This window comes from Mauremys reevesii, linkage group 21 (genome assembly GCF_016161935.1).
Source record: "Mauremys reevesii isolate NIE-2019 linkage group 21, ASM1616193v1, whole genome shotgun sequence".
Lineage (NCBI taxonomy): Eukaryota > Metazoa > Chordata > Testudines > Geoemydidae > Mauremys > Mauremys reevesii.
The window spans coordinates 16,219,751-16,236,594 of record NC_052643.1 but is presented as its reverse complement, the minus strand read 5'-3'; the positions used below and the strand labels follow the sequence as shown (position 1 = coordinate 16,236,594).

The 16,844-nt window shown below is 39.4% G+C and overlaps 2 protein-coding genes across 28 annotated transcripts in view; one reads left to right on the top strand and one right to left on the bottom strand.

Annotated features, from left to right (window-relative positions):
• Window positions 1-16,844, top strand: part of CALML6 (calmodulin like 6) — a 235,833-nt gene that overhangs the window by 23,787 nt on the left and 195,202 nt on the right. The window lies entirely within an intron of this gene.
• Window positions 13,091-16,844, bottom strand: part of GNB1 (G protein subunit beta 1) — an 80,917-nt gene continuing 77,163 nt past the window's right edge. For all 3 annotated transcript variants that reach the window (XM_039509173.1, XM_039509174.1, XM_039509175.1), the window contains exons 10-11: window positions 14,396-14,507; window positions 13,091-13,937 (exon numbers count right to left, since the gene is read on the bottom strand). In XM_039509173.1, the coding sequence (XP_039365107.1) occupies window positions 14,401-14,507 (107 nt within the window). In that variant the 3' untranslated portion in view covers window positions 13,091-13,937; window positions 14,396-14,400. The remainder of the gene's footprint in view (window positions 13,938-14,395; window positions 14,508-16,844) is intronic.

Here is a 16,844-nt window from a genome sequence, read left to right as displayed (position 1 = left end):
GCTCAACTTTCAACTGGGATTCAGCTGCCAAGTTACGTAACTTTTCAGAGTGTCCAGACAGGATTATTTTATGGTCTGGTCATCCTCCATAGAACTGAATTTCCACACTGCAAAGCATTAAAGTGACTCAAACAATACCAAGAAAAACAGGACTATCATTTGACTAGGATGAATACAGTCATAAATCCCAGCTGATCTAATTGTGGAGGACATCCTGTAGAAAACCAGGCCAAGCATAACTCAGAAGGGTTCTCTTTCCCCACTAGGATAAACTATAAAATTAGGAATATTTGTGTTTCCCCCTGGTTTATATCCAAACAAGCTACAGTTGACATTTCTAGAACGTTACACTAATCTCACCCTGATTCAATTGCCATTGCCCTTTGCCACATGCTAGACTGATGCAGTGTGGCAAAAAGTGACTAGGACTGACAGGTTTCACCAGACTGAGCAAGCAGATATGCAAAGGGAAGAGCAGATTTTAAAGGGGAAGGATAGTCTGACAGCTAAATGCAGAACCATAGGTCAGAAGAGCTGGTTTGTGTTCCTGATTTAGCCATCATGGGACCTGGGGCAAAGTTACAAACCTCTCTGGTGCCTCAGTCTCACCATCTCTAAAATGGGGAAAACGCCAACCTCACAGCAGTGAGGAGAAGCCCCATTCATTGCTTGTTGTGCGTTGAGAGTTTAGATGGAAGAGAATATGAAAGGGTAAAGTATTAATCTTTATGTGGCAGCAGAAGGTAGATTAAAGCAAAAGTATACCTTTGGAGATGGCAGGAGTTTTCCCCTTCATAATTTCTTTTAAAAAAAGGAAAAAGGGAAAATCCAGAAAGGTTTGGATTTGAAAGCTTCTATGCAGTGTTTGCAACTGGAATAGTTCTGTGCTAGTGCAACAGAGCCAGGAAGCAAAACTACCTGCTTAACTGGCCATTCTGAAACAGGGCTGGCTCCAGGCACCAGCCCAGCAAGCAGGTGCTTGGGGTGGCCAACAGTGAGGGGCGGCAGGTTGGGCCCTTTGGCAGCGGGTCCCTCAGTCCCTCCTGGAGGGAAGGCCCTGCCGCTGAATTGCTGCCGAAGAAGAAAGCAGCATGGTGGAGCAGGTGCCAATCGAGACTTTGGGAGGGGGTCTGCTTGGGGCAGCAAAAACCCTGGAGCCGTCCCTGTTCTGAAAGCAGTTAAAATGAAAACAAAGCAGTGAAGAGTTATATTTTTAATTAAGTAATAATCTAAAGTATTCAGAGAAGAGATAGGGACAGTTTATATATATTTTTATATATATTAATGTATTTAATCTTCAAAGACCATTTACTCTCAGTGCAATCTGTAAATATTAACTAATTATGCAGTCTAAGTTGCAGAGGTACTGAGCACTCAACGCCATTTGAAGTGAAGGGGAGATGCAGCTGCTCAACACCTCTGAAAGATTAGGCCCAGAATTGTTAACTTGTTTTTTAACAACTAATGAGATGCTGAGAAACCACTAGAAGCAAATTATTCATAGCCATCACTGCAAATTCTAGCTAAATCAGAATTGGCACAGGGCTCTAGTTGAGTATTTCGGGCTAATTTACTCTTGGTGTTTAGAACTGTGTGGCTGGCTTCAAAGTACAGGAACAATCCATTCACTTATGAAGTACACTTAACCTTTAATTCCAATAGAGCCATTTGTTAGGGTCTATTTTTAATTGTTGGCATCTTGCATTTCTGCTCCTCTCTTTCCCCGGTGCCAACCTCTAACACTGTCACTTGACTGTCACAGAATGAAGGAGATGAGTCTCACTCAAAGAAACCTCCATCTGTTGATCAAAGAAGTCACAGGAGACCACATTCACCAATATAACAGGATCAGTTTCCACAGTTCCTCCTCTCCTAAACTCCACAGCCTGATTTTTATTGGAATGGTCCAAGGGCCATCCCTTCTGTCATGCTGTCTGGGGTGCCTTGTGACTGTCTCTCCCTTAGGGCAGACTATCAAAAACAGAGCAGACAACCCAAATTGTTGGTGTGTGTGTTATAATTCAATTTCACCAAGCCAGTAACAAATGTGAACTCCTGGGTCACTCACGGTAAGTCTTAGAATGGAGTCGCAGACAGTCCCCCTAGACCAGGGGTCGGCAACCTTTCAGAAGTGGTGTGCCAAGTCTTCTTTTATTCACTGTAATTTAAGGTTTCGCGTGCCAGTAATACATGTTAACGTTTTTACAAAGTCTCTTTCTATAAGTCTATAATATATAACTAAATGATTGTTCTATGTAAAGTAAATAAGGATTTAAAAATGTTTAAGAAGCTTCATTTAAAATTAAATTAAAATGCAGAGTCCCCCGGACTGGTGGCCAGGACCCAGGCAGTGTGAGTGCCACTGAAAATCAGCTTGAGTGCCGCCTCTGGCACACGTGCCATAGGTTGCCTACCCCTGCCCTAGACTCTTCAGTCTATCTTGCCACTCAGACAAACTGGACTTAGGTGATAAATGGTCACTTACACCAAAAATCACACCACATTCAGGTTCCTTCCAGTCCCCAGAGACAAGTCATTTACCCCCAGATCAATTGGTACCTAGATCTTACACCAATGACAATACCTGCAGCCAATCCTGTAATAAACTATCTAAAAGCTTAACAACTAAGAAAAATAAATGAGTTATTGACAGGTTAAAGCAAACAAACATATACACGCAAATGAGTTACCATCTAAATCCTAAGAGTGGCAGAGCTGTGGTGATTTGTCAATTCAAAGTGTCTTTCAGGGCAACTCCAGGAGGCAGCCCCCTGGGGATCTCTGGCCCTTGAGTTCAAACAGCCAAAAATATGGAAAATTTTCCCATGACTTTGTTTTATTTCCTTCATTCAGCTTCCTAGCCCACAGGATGAACTTCCTTGCACATAGCATTTCCTAGGTGCGATAGGGCCATTAACCAATCCTTTGTGTTGTGGTGATCTTGACAACCCGTCTGAGTTTGATAGTCCTTCTGGATGGATGGGGAGGAGGGGATGATTCCCGTGCCTGAGTTCATAAATTCAGAGCAAACATTTTAAAAAAGTTATAAAGTAAACTTACTTATTTTCTTACAGCATGGAATACAGACATTACAATTGAGATTAATGCATTCAGCAACTAATAAGCATTTCATACTAAATACATTCTTATACAATTAATACCTATATTGAGCAAAACTAACACACAGGTGACCTGGTCTGGTCTCCAGCTATGAGGTTGTCAGTTCTCAGTTAATGCTTACAACCTGGGCAAGACCTGGCATCTGGCCTGCCAGTGTCAAACCTTGATTTTTCTTTCTGACACCAAACAGGAGTGAGATATGCAAAGGCTTTTGGGAGCCAGAGGATTAGCACACATCTGAAATGTGCAGTGGACCAACTGTGGAAGAGTTCAGCTGAGTGATGTGGTCATCTTTGGAAGTATTCCCAGCTCCCTCTTTAGTGCAAACTGGTGTCCATCACTCCAGACAAGGAGCTGTCTTTCCTTGGATGTTTATTGTTCATTCAAGAGCACCAAACTCTACTGGGGTGATGGAGATGGAGATGGTAGCTGTTTAAATACCAGTGAAAGGTGCTGCAAGATGCAGGGGAATGGGAGAATCAGGGCTTTTGCCTGGACCCAAACCTGCAACCCAATGATTTCTCACTTTACTTCTTACCAGAACAGAATTGGGAAATGGTGGAGGAAAGTTGTGTGTTAAAAGCAGTTTCCACCACCAGGCTAGATTCTTCTCCCTCTCAAGGCTATGAGAAAACACCCTTTAGCTTCAATGAATACATGATCACTCCTTAGTTTGGCTTGGTGCTGGTGACACAATGCAAGATGCTCATGTGTTCCCAGACTTTTCTGGGGGAGGTGAAAATGTGTTGGGGAATGATTGAAGTACTATGGTAGGAATGCCATTGCTGAGGTTTGGTTTGTTTGTTTTTATTTTTTTTTGAAGTTCCAGGTTTGTCCTGTTCTGTGATTTGACTGAAAACTTACAGTTTACAAATCTGCACTGTACCTCACACCCAGAATGGTGCAGACTGAATGTAGATAGAAGTAATGTATAACCAAGGGACCGTGATACATATATAGTCCAGTCCCCTGCACTGAGGCAGGACTAAGTAGTATCTCTAGACCATCCCTGACAGGTGTTTGTCTATCCTGTTCCTACAAATCTCCAATGATGGAGACTCTACAACCTCCCTTGAAAGCCTCTTTTAGAGACTAACTACCCTTCCAGTTAAGTTTTTCCTAATATCTAACCCAAATCTCCCTTGCTGCAAATTAAGCCCATTACTTCTTGTCCTGTCCTCAGTGGCTAAAGACAACAATTTATCATCTTCCTCTTTATAACAACCTTTTGTGTACTTGAAGACTTATGTTCACCTTCAGTCTTCTCTTCTGCTCTCACACACCTGGATATTTTCATGCCCCTCATTTTAGGTCTCTGTGCACCACTGTACATGGAGGGGGACAGGTAGTCCTAAATGAATTACCTTATGGAGATGAAATGCCCAATGCAGACATGAGCGATTCCTCAAGTGGTTTGAATAGGCCATCACAATCAAGAAAGCTTATCTTTAAAAAGGTTGACTTGCCCTAACCTGGAAAGGAGGAGTGCTGTACGAGTGTGCATGAATTGTCTTGTATTAGCCTAATGTTTTTTGTATTGATCTAGGTAACAAACTTGTGGGTGTTTATACTGTAAGCTGGGTAGTTTTACACTGTGTGCACACGTGGAGTCTAAGATAGGCGTAAGTCATCAATAAAAAATGAACATGCTCACCTATGTCATTTAGAAAGTACAGTTCACAGTAGATGTGTGGCAGGTTTCCGGATATATAGTTTCTGTACATTGTGTCGTTTCCTGTAATATAATTGTGCTAGAAAATACATGCAACTTCTGACATTATCCGATTTAAATGTAATCAGTGCTGGTAAGATAAAAGATGCTCTACTGTAGTTCAGTGCAAGACAGTTTCAAAAGAGCCCAGGATATCAGAGTTCAAAGGAGACCTTCACCAATAGTGTCAAATCTTCTAGATTTCTGATGTATTAAGCACCCTGGAGACAGCAATATTAACGGAGGCAAAAACCATCAGCAGCTCCTATAAGTTTGTGATGGGTGAACACTAACAGTTTGATTTTAAATCCGTAACTTCAGGCAATTCTTCTAATCATTCACAGATGGGTCTACAAAACTGGGCTGGGTTAGTATTGTGGATAGCAGACCCTGTCAGAAGGAGAAGTATGTGAAAATGAAGATGGTTAACCATAATATTTCAGACCTCAAAAAGAGCGTTGGGCACAGGTTGAGGGTGGAAGCATATATCGTATCATATATGAAGTGCATAGTAAACAGTCCATGTACCCATTTCATTTGATGTCTATTGAAACTCCTGTACCACACCTATTACCATGGTTTTCTGATATCTGACAGGTGCTAATGTACAAATAGCACAGGTTTGGAGCTGTAGTAACCTAAAAGGGCAGGCAGTCTAAAAGCACTTTAAATCTAGAAAGGGAACAAGAAAAGATTTCTAAGAGAAGTGGAAAACTGGCACCAGATCAAGAGACCATACCCAAGTTTACACTAATTTTACACTTAGAACCTGGTTTTCAGTTTGCGTTATGTCGTCTCCCAGACTAAATCAATTATTCTGGAAAGAGATTAAGGAACTGTGGTGAAAATAGACGCAAGTTTAAATACAAAAATACCTGATTCCATATTATGTGGTATGACTCACACCTAAACACTAGCTACTATGGGCAACAGTTCTTTGCTGTGTCCTTGTTTTGTTAGCAATGAATTTGAGTCCTTATTTTTCAAGAGGAACAGCAAAGCCAAAAATTGAAAAGTTTAAAAAGAGCATATTAATGTAATCTATTAAAGGACTCAAGATTTAAGTTCAAACTTGTGAAAAATATCTACATTTCTGCATCCTATATATACAGTGCAACAGTGTTATAGAGTAAACATGAATATCTACTGTGAAAAAATCCATCTAAGCTGTTAGAAAAAAACCTGATTCTTATCTGAGAAGGATCTCAGCCCTAAAAGTCAGAAATCATTTCTCAAAGATATTTAAAATAAATGTCTGCCTAAATGGGGTTTCTACACCACTTTGTGAGGATGATTACCTACATACAAGACTTAGGAGAGGCTCCCAATATGATATGAAAAGTAACCCATTGATAGCAGATTCAACGCAGAAGTGGGGGGTAAAGGAAGGAGTGGGAGCCTGGGGTTAGAAGACTGTCAAAGCTACAATAAAGAAGTGGGAGGGAGAAGGGAAATGCAAGAACAGACACGAATGTGACTATCCCTAGTACCATTTACTCACTTTTTGATGGGAAAAAATGTTTTTGGCTGAAAATTCTCTTGGAAAGTAGCCTTGGTTGACATTTTCTAGTTTTGATGTAAATTGGATGAAAAGGTGATGTTTCAATTTTGAAAAATTCTATTTTTGTCCCACCATAAAACCCCCAAAGTCCATGAAAAATTTCAAACAATGAAAAGTTCTCTTTTGATTGAAGAGTTTCCTCTCCATAAAAATATATAGAATTTTCAACTAGCTATGGTAAAAGATGAGGGAAAAAATGTTTTGTTCCTCTTGAAAAATACACCCAAGTCCTGCATGTGGGTTGCCATCCATCATGGGTTTCCAATGAAACAAGTCACTCTAGCCTTGTTCTTATGGTTTATACCACAAGATGGAGTTGCACCCCTGTGTACAGAGGGTCAGAAGAACTTTGTAAGTGTTTCCATTTTACACCATTGAGGGAGTCATCTAATGAGCTGGATAGTGCATCCTCTTCAACAGACATTTTATTTTCTCCCTTGCACACTGTGCCATTTAAAAATTGTTACATCAAACAAACTTTTCATTCTCTACTCCCAGCACACCAGGTGATCACCTCTCAGGGTCAATTATGTCAAGCAGCACTAATCTAAAGCAAATGGCTTATGAATAATTAAGGAAAAGAGCCTCCCTTTGTTCTAAATTATGGCAAAATTCACTTGGGTGTAAGCCTGCAAGTAGTTGAAGGCACACTGCTCAGGGTTTGCATTTCAGAGGGAGATTTTTACCAGGGGAAGAGTGGTTTTATATCAAACGCTTTTAGAAAATGTGAATGGGAGGGAGAGCTATTCTCCACACACACCCCTATGCAAGTGGACTATTGTGTAATGTTATGTATTTATGTACATACACACAAACTACACCTAAATATTTTCAAGGAATTTCAGTGAGTGAGGCTGACATCTGATTACGGCAGCCCAGATTGAGGCTAAGCACAACTAGTGATTTTGGGTGCCCAAGCTACAATACATTACAAGGGACCTAATTTTTCAGAAGACGGGTGCCCAGCACTTTCAGAAAAATCAGTTATTAATTTGGGTCCCCAGACCACTTTTGAAAATCTTGGCCTTGGTTTGACTAGAGAACAAGTACAATAGTGGTAAGCAGCAGCTCAAGCTTCTCCACTCCTGTTAAAGTGAGACTCAGTTCTGACCCACAGAACAACCTCCAGATAAGAAGGGAGTTTAGTCTCCATGTCCATTTTCTCCTTGGCACCTTTGCCAAGATTGCCAACAAGTTGGTGAATTACTATCAATAGCAGCAATGTATTTTCTGATGGGGACAGCTGACTTCTGGGAATTGGATTGTGACCAAACTCATTTCCCTGTAGCAGGCAGTAACAGTGAATGGTCACAACTGACCCAAATGCTAGAGATCTGGAAATGAAAGGCCTCATATATCCTGTTACCACTCCAATCCTCCAACCTTGAGTCCTATCAGATTATGACCACTCACCTGTGAAACAATCCTTATTGGTTTAACCAGTGTTTAAACCAGCCAGAACTTTAAACAAAAACAAATAAAAAACCCACATGCATCTTAGCTTTTCAACTGTCCAGTTTGCTGTGGTGTCCAGTGGAGCTGAGCTCTCTCACTTGTCTTGGGGCACATGAAGATGGTATTTTTCCTGCTTAATTACTAAAATGGTATTTGACTTTTTTTGGTGACTTAATATCAGAAGTGGTGTAATAGTTAAAAAAAAAAAAGTAAGTAAGCTCTTAAACTAAAATCCATATTCCCCAAATGAGAAGTGGGTAAATTCAATTTACCCAAGTTTATCTTTGATTACACTAGTGGCTATCAGGATAACTTAATATTATGCTGCAGGCATGTTTCCTTTAAGAAAGGGTCCAATGCCTGTCACAGCCTTTGCTAAGCAGAGAAACCAAGTAGCCCTCTTTAGTGGGTGTGGTGCTGGCAGTCAAAGATAGGGCAGAATCTGATGGTCTGATATCAGAATGCCAGGGATCTGCCAATCACATGCAGCCTGCTAAAGCAACATGCTACCCCACCTCCTACCAGGCACCAGGGGAATTGTGGATTGTCTGAACATCTGTTCCCGAGGAGCTGGCCTACCTTCATCAGTAAAGCCTAACAATGCCTTGTCACATCAGAATAAATTACACAACAGAATTATTAAGGCTTTGGGTTTGTTTTAATTCAAGTGAAATACACTTGCTCAGAGTCAGTTTTGATTTACTGCTAAAATAGTTTTAACTAGAGAGATCAACAATTTTGGGATGCTCTGTGTACTTTTACAGAGAGATTTAGGAGAGGAATGCATGAGGGAAGTGGAGTCTGGTACCTTTGGAACCGTCTAAAAATCTCCAGGCTCACTGGAACAGAATAAATTTAACAGATAAATGAAATGTTTTTTACTGTTAGCATTATCTTCAGGTGATTAGGTAGTGCTCCAGCATTTCAGCTACAAACTGCCTTTATCAGCTACTTTATGGGTGACTAAGAACAGAGACACACTAAGCTGGAGACCTTCAACCCCCTAACACACTATATTCTATACAGGCTCTGTACAAGCACTGTTTGGTTAGAGAACTATTCACCCTTCTCTGTGCAGAGCAGTAAAGAACGGTTGTTGGGGGGCATTTGGACCTTATTTCAGTGATGTGAGGCTTATTACAAACTAATCAATTTCATCCAGCCCATTAGGCTGGATTAATGTTTAGATCTTGATTAATCATATGAAATAGAGGGGAGGAAAACAATCAAAATGCTGTAAGATAGAAGTTATCAGTCATTTGGACTGTTTTTTTCCATCCTATCTCCTCCCAACCCCAAACCAGAAAAACGCAGGAAACAACTGATGTTACCCATCTTAAGAACAGCACAGAATCCTTCTGTAAATCTTACAGATCATAATGCAATACATAGATTTGCATTTCAAACAATTACTCAAAATTCAGTCAGGGTTTTGCAATTTAGTGGTTCTGTGTTATTCACTGTGCAAGCTCCTGGAAACAAGGGCCATACTGTTTCTATCTTGTACAGCACAGAGCACTTTACATCAGGTTGACAGTTGATATTTAGTGAATCTAGACTGTGGTTTAACTATGCACGGAACTTAGGATGCCACATTCTGCTCCACTGCTTAGATTTCAGCATGACAGTAGGACAGCTAAACTATTTGGCAAAGGGATATTTTCTCAATTATTTCTCTCAATTTCAGGAGTTGTTGCTTTCTTGTAGAGTTAAATCCTTTAAAAAGGCACTTGCATGGGGCGTGGAGAAGACGATGTGAGAAGCAGCATTTAGGCAAACAAAACCATTGACTTTCCCTCTAGTATTGTGTTCCCTATGCCATTATTGCAGGTAACTGATTTGAACAGCCCTACTTCTGCAGACCAGCTTGAGCTTGTTATGAAGTAAAGGCCCTATTTTTATGTCAGGGTTTGATTAGAGCCCAGAGAAAACAGCTGCAGTGTCATCATGCCTTCTTTGTGATATCAGTGTAGGATAAAGAAAGAGGAAGGGATGTTACAGATGCAACCTCTGTTTGAATCCAGATCCAAACTTAGTCCAACTTTGAGGATGTTCAAATGTGAGGGGCTTGGCCCACTACAGAGATGTGGACGAGCCATACAAGAGCTAAGTATTAGTTTCAAGTGCCACATTATTCTCCTCCCCTCCCCCAAGTTATAGAATTCCAAACAAATATATTTGCTAAATAGGAGGAAATGGCCATGCTATGAAACATGAAACATTTAAGCATACATCTATTTTTTCAAGTAAAAGTTTGGAAAGGAAGATTGTCTGTTATATTTGTTACATCTTAGAGGGATCTAAAAATATGTTGAGATTTCCGATAAAGGTACTGTGTGTTCACTAACCTCTTGACACTGGGAGTTAGTGAGTCTTGGCAGATATCCCCTTGCCTGCAAAGGGGTTCCCAGCAGCTGCTAGAAGCAAAAAGTGAACATATGTAGGAGCATGGTAAGGTACATTTGGGCATGTGGTGAGGAAGAATGATTGAATTGGTTCCATTATAGACAAACTCACAACTGAAACATCTGCTGCAATAAGAAAATATATCAAGGAAATGGAAAGTAGCTGCAGAATCACTTGGAACTACTAAGATATTTGGAATTAAATTTAAAGCATTTCTGGCCATAAGATCATTTTAAAGTGCTCTAGGTTTGGTTGTTTTAAACGTAAGGAAGCGCTTCTTCATACAACTTACAGTCAACGTATGGACTTGCTGCTAGGGGATGTTGTGAAGGCCAAAAGTATACCTAGGTTCAAAATAGAAGGAGAAGTTCATGGAGGAAAGGTCCACCATGCTCTCGAATGTGGCTAAACATCTGACTGCCAGAAGCTGAGACTGGATGACCAGGGCGGATCACACAGTAATTGCCCTATTCTGTTAATTCCCTCTGAAGTATCTGGCACTTGACACTGTCGGAGATAGGCTACTGGGCTAGATGGACCATTGATTTGATCCATTATGGCCATTCTTACTTTCTTATGTAATGTTCACAGGCATAGAAGCTCACACTAAGGATACAATTTAACAATAGTTACAGAACCATCATCTTTTCCACATGTGCAGCTTTTTTGGGGAAAAAAGCAAACAAAAAACCCTCAAAACTTATTTTGGGCTGAAACATATACTGTTTGGTCTCAGCCCAAGCAATGTTTTGGCTGAGTGGGAGCAGATGAAAGATTTGAGGAAAATCCAGTCAGCTGTTTCTGAGTCAGAAAAGAGAAGAAACACCCTTTTTCCATTTAAAAAAATAGCTATGACTTACATTTTGTGCACTGATCATTCAAAACCAACTGTTTAAAAAAAATTTTTTTTAAATAACCCCAATATCCATCAGGATATACATTTATTATTATTTTTTTTTAAACAAATGTGAAGGGAAAAGTTTCCCACAGCTTTGGTAGGTACAAAATGTATTTTATATATAGAAATTCAGCCAGGATTTTTTTTATTTTTTCCTGCTGAGCCTTATATTGATACCTACCCAGCTTAATGCCAAACACAGAAATTCAACAGTGTAACTAACAAACAAACCCAGTAGGCCAGATCCTCAGCTGGGGTAAGTTCATAGAGCACTCTACTGAAGTTGAGGAAAGGTACACACTAAGCAATTTTAAAAAAAGTTATTAAACTCGACTGTTTCCAACCTCAGGAGTTGTATATTTAGATAAATGCAGCATCTTCCACACAAGAATGCTTTGGCCATGAAATCCAAATGATCCATGTGCCATTGTGACCTTCACTTGGGAATCTGTGCATAGACAGCTCCCAGCATTTTTTGATTAAGCTCTTGACTGGTTCTCACAATCAAATGGATAAATGTCTGTCTTAAATATTTAACAATGCAGAAAAATATGTCTGCAGCTGCTGAGCTCCAGATACTTAATATGTCCTTAGTAAACCCTATGTTTGTACATATTTCACATTCCACGTGGTGGCTAGACACTAATGGTAACTGTACAAACACTAGTGTTTCTGTTAACATCCACACAGCTCAAAGATTGTGAAACAGTTTAAGTCAGCTCTGCACGTTTGTCATTCTACAACACTCAAGAAGAATCCATTAGTGTGTATGCTACTTAATCAGACATGCAATTTTTCCAAGCATCTTGCATACCAGCTTATACCTGGTTTGCCAATTAGTACTGTGTGCAATAGGGTGGATAAATCAAACCACTTGAAAATGCTGAACTTAATCTAAAAGATCCATCAGAAGTGGCCACAGCACAGACTCCAATTTTTCTGATGGGCTTGTTTGAATTCACCACTCATGATCTGTTAGGTTAGGGAGTTTTGTTCTTTAGGCAAAGCAATAAGCTGGAGAACAAATCAGTCAGACCAAACTCATGTCAAACTGCTTTATTACATCTTAAATAACAGTACATTTTAATATAGTATCTATCTTGCATCCAGCTTTCTTGAAGTACACTGACTTTAAAATTAAATACAAAAAGGTGAAGAGGGATACAGGGTGCGGAGAAAGCTCTACAGAGTAGTTTCATGAAAGAGAGAGGGAATTCATCTTTTTTATGCCAAATCCAGGCCTAACGCACAATTACAGCACATTTTTGTACAGAATGTTGCAGAAAAACAGAATGGAGAAAGCCACTACTGCTGCTAGGGAGGCGCATTTCTGGATATAGTGAAGATAGGAGAATTTAAGAGAACAATCTGCTGTCCAAACGCTGCTGCTTTTAACATTTTATTTGAAAAGAAAGCCAGGAAAACCTGTTCATTACAAAAATGATTCTAATCAGATGCAAAGAACTCATTTTACAAGAGGAACTGGCTGTGAAGAATTAATTTATAAAGAAGATGGTCTGGGTTCCCCCACCCCCACCCCCAGAATCTTTGACAGCGATCGTTTGAACAGGCTGTTTCTTTAAAAACAAAACAAAACAAAAAAAAAGAAAAAAAGAAAAAAGTGACTTCTCACGCTACTCCAAAAACGTGCATAGCTTTGTACTTGAAGTCTTCATAGATTTATGCACAGAGTAGCAACAATAAATGAATACAGCGGCAATGGTTACAGTTTTTAAACAGGTTATTTCTTTAAAGAAAAAAAACATCGAAGGACTTAGTTCAATATGCACTTTTTAGCATTTCTACAGCATGCGATTCTAAGAGTAAACCCACCCAATATGGCAAACAATCAAAAAAAAATTTGTTTAACTTAGAAAGTTTAAGATCATTATTTTCAAAACATTGATTTGTACATCATTTCATACACAAAGAATTGACTTAATACCCAAGTGCAGGACAGGTCTCTTTTGAAAAACAGAGATTCCTGGTTGTTGAGACTATGGGGTAGTGTTAGGGTATATAAACTGTCCTTCCAAGTGGGGACAAAGAAAAAAAAAATTTTTAATCAGTGGGTTTGGGGGTGGGTGGGTGGGTAGGAATTGAGGATTTGCATTTGTTACCCATAAAAGGTGAAAGGATTTTTAAACAAGCATTCAATACCATGTACAGCATGTGCTTGGTTACCTTACTTCTTAACATTAACATTATTCTATAGATGCCATGTTTTGTGCAACAATTATTTGTGAAACTAGACAAAAATAAAAAAAAGTAGGGACTAAATTTACAGCATTAACAACCCCAGACACAATGGGCTAGGACTCCCTTGTTTTACTCAGTTATTGACCATAAAGAAATGTATTTAAAAAGGAAATGTGAAAAAAAAATTAAATCCTTCTACAAATGTGACTTGAAAATTTGAAACGGTGAGATAAAACAAAGTTCTCAACTTTAATTTGAAAACTACAGTGAAGTTAAGTTTGTTTCACAATTATGCTCAAGTTTACTTTCTGGTCATGCTTTTATGATAGTGTTTCTTTTTTAAATTCTCAAGACAAAAAATGGTCCCAAAAGGAATGCACAATTTCATTTGCTTACAACTACAGAAATTCTTCTTTGAAAAGTAATTGTGCTCTTCATTTCAGCAATAGGAGACGGTAAAAGATCTTGCCCTTTGAAGTTTTGAGGAGAATGGGGGTCCAAGTTAGTATGGTTGGATTGGATATGCTATCATTTTAGTTTTCAACTGCTGGAAATGTCTTCCAGTCACGGCGGAGTCCGTCGCTTGTCTGACACACAAAAAGTTTTGTTAAAACTTACGTTTTGACACTAACATTAAGTTCTAAACTGGTTGAACTAACTTCTGTGTCTGGTATAACCGTTTATACTCCCACACCCTCTACTATATCATCCCACACTAACATTTACATCCATTATTTTTATTTCACCATTTTCAAAAGTTTTAATATTTATCAGCCCAGATGTGAAAGCCATTCACCCACCCCTTACCATGATAATGAAAAAAGTCAATGATACTTATAAAAAAGTTACTTCCCCTAGGCAGTAGAATTTTATAAGGCTGAATTAAACTGTAAGAAGTTAATCTTATTTCTAGTGTTTTACTTTTCTAAACTGAACTGGAAATTTATAGCATAAAAACAGTTGCAATGTACATTTGAAATTACAAAAAATAATGAGATTATAAGGTAATTAAGGATGTTTTTCCCCACCCCGCCCAAATACCTACAGACTTCAGTTCCAGATCTTGAGGAAGCTATCCCATGATCCTGTTGCTACTGCCATACCATCGTCAGTCACACCTAAGCAACTGACACGGTTATCGTGGCCAGCAAGGACACCTAGAAATTAAACAAAATACACATGCATATTACGGAGTCTCGATGAATACATACTTCATTACAAGCAATGCAATGATATGGGCTCGTGTGTTTGTATTGGATACTCTAGCGATCAGAAGACTGGAACATTAACTTGGTTTAATATTTACACAAGTCTGATTTTGATAGTTTTCTTTACCCCCAGCTTTTGGCACTATTCCCTTGGAAATGACTGAAATAGTCAGTGAGGGACTCCCAGATGCAGAATATGACAACATGAAGTATGTTAGCCACAAGATTTTCACTTGATAGGAATAATCTTCAATAATCATAAGTCAATTACAAAGTCATCACCAGCTTATCAAAATACTTCTGACAGCACACCCCAAGCAATTTTGAATTCTATATTTATTAGTGCATTGCTGCTAAATTCAATTACTTCCCCTTCTACAGTACTATAGGCCAATTCATCTTGTAAAAAAACCCTAGACTATAAAAAAAACGCCGAGTTAGGCTGGATCATTTTAAACACATTTAATCTTGCTTGAGCCCTAGACCTCCTCTTAGGCTTACAAGCACACATATTATGAAAAGGCAAACAAAGACTGGCCACCTACCTTCATTAGATTTGCCACTATGGAAGATGCTTCCATTCAACCAATGTGTCATTTTGAGAAATTAGACTCAGACTAAGGTCAGAAGGGACCATTATGATCGTCTAGTCTGACCGCCTGAACAATGCAGGCCACAGAATCTCACCCATCCACTCCTGTAATAAACCTCTAATGTATGTCTGAGCTACTGAAGTCCTCAAATCATGGTTTAAAGACTTCAAGGTGCAGAGAATCCTTCAGCAAGTGACCCATGCCCCACGCTGCAGTGTAAGGCGAAAAAACCCTCAGGGCCTCTGCCAATCTGCCCTGGAGGAAAATTCCTTCCTGCCCCCAAATATGGGGATCAGCTAAACCCTGAGCATGTGGGCAAGACTCACCAGCCAGATACCCAGGAAAGAATTCTCTGTAGTAACTCAAATCCCACCCCATCTAACATCCCATCACAGGCCACTGGGCATATTTACCACTAATAGTCAAAGATCAATTAATTGCCAAAATTAGGCTATCCTATCATACCACCCCTTCCATAAAGTTATCAAGCTTAGTCTTGAAGCCAGACATGTCTTTTGCCCCCACTGCTCCCCTTCGAAGGCTGTTCCAGAACTTCACTCCTCTGACGGTTAGTAATCTTCATCTAATTTCAAGTCTAAACTTCCTGATGGCCAGTTTATATCTATTTGTTCTTGTGTCCAGATTGGTACTGAGCTTAAATAATTCCTCTCCCCCCATGGTATTTATCCCTCTGATATATCTATAGCGAGCAACTGTATCTCCCCTCAGCCTTCTTTTGGTTAGGCTAAACAAGCCAAGCTCTTTGAGTCTCCTTTCATAAGACAGGTTTTCCATTCCTCGGATCATCCTAGTAGCCCTTCTCTGTACCTGTTCCAGTTTGAATTCATCCTTCTTAAACATGGGAGACCAGAACTGCACACAGTATTCCAGATGATGTCTCACCAGTGACTTGTATAAATGGTACTAACACCTCCTTATCTCTACTGGAAATACCTCGCCTGATGCATCTCAAGACCACATTAGCTTTTTTCACCACCATCTCACATTGGCGGCTCATAGTCATCCTGTGATCAACCAATACTCCGAGGGCCTTCTCCTCCTGTTACTTCCAACTGATGAGTCCCCAGCTTATAACAAAAATTCTTGTTATTAATCCCTAAATGCATGACCTTGCACTTTTCACTATTAAATTTCATCTTGTTACTATTACTCCAGTTTACAAGGTCTTCCTGTATGATATTCCAGTCTTACTTTATGTCATCTGCAAACTTTATTAGCACACCCCACTTTTTGTGTCAGTAATAAAAAGATTAAATAAGATTCGTCCCAAAACTGATCCCCGAGGAACTCCACTAGTAACCTCCTTCCAGCCTGACAGTTCACCTTTCAGTATGACCCGTTGTAGTCTCCCCTTTAACCAGTTCCTTTTCCACCTTTCAATTTTCATATTGATCCCCATCTTTTCCAATTTAAGTAATAATTCCCTATGTGGAACCGTATCAAATGCCTTACTGAAATCGAGGTAAATTAGATCCACTGCATTTCCTTTGTCTAAAAAAATCTGTTACCTTCTCAAAGAAGGAGATCAGGTTGGTTTAGCATGATCTACCTTTTGTAAAACCATGTTGTATTTTGTCCCAATTACCATTGACTTCAATGTCCTTAACTACGTTCTCCTTCAAAAAAATTTCTAAGACCATGTATATTACAGATGTCAAACTAACAGGCCTGT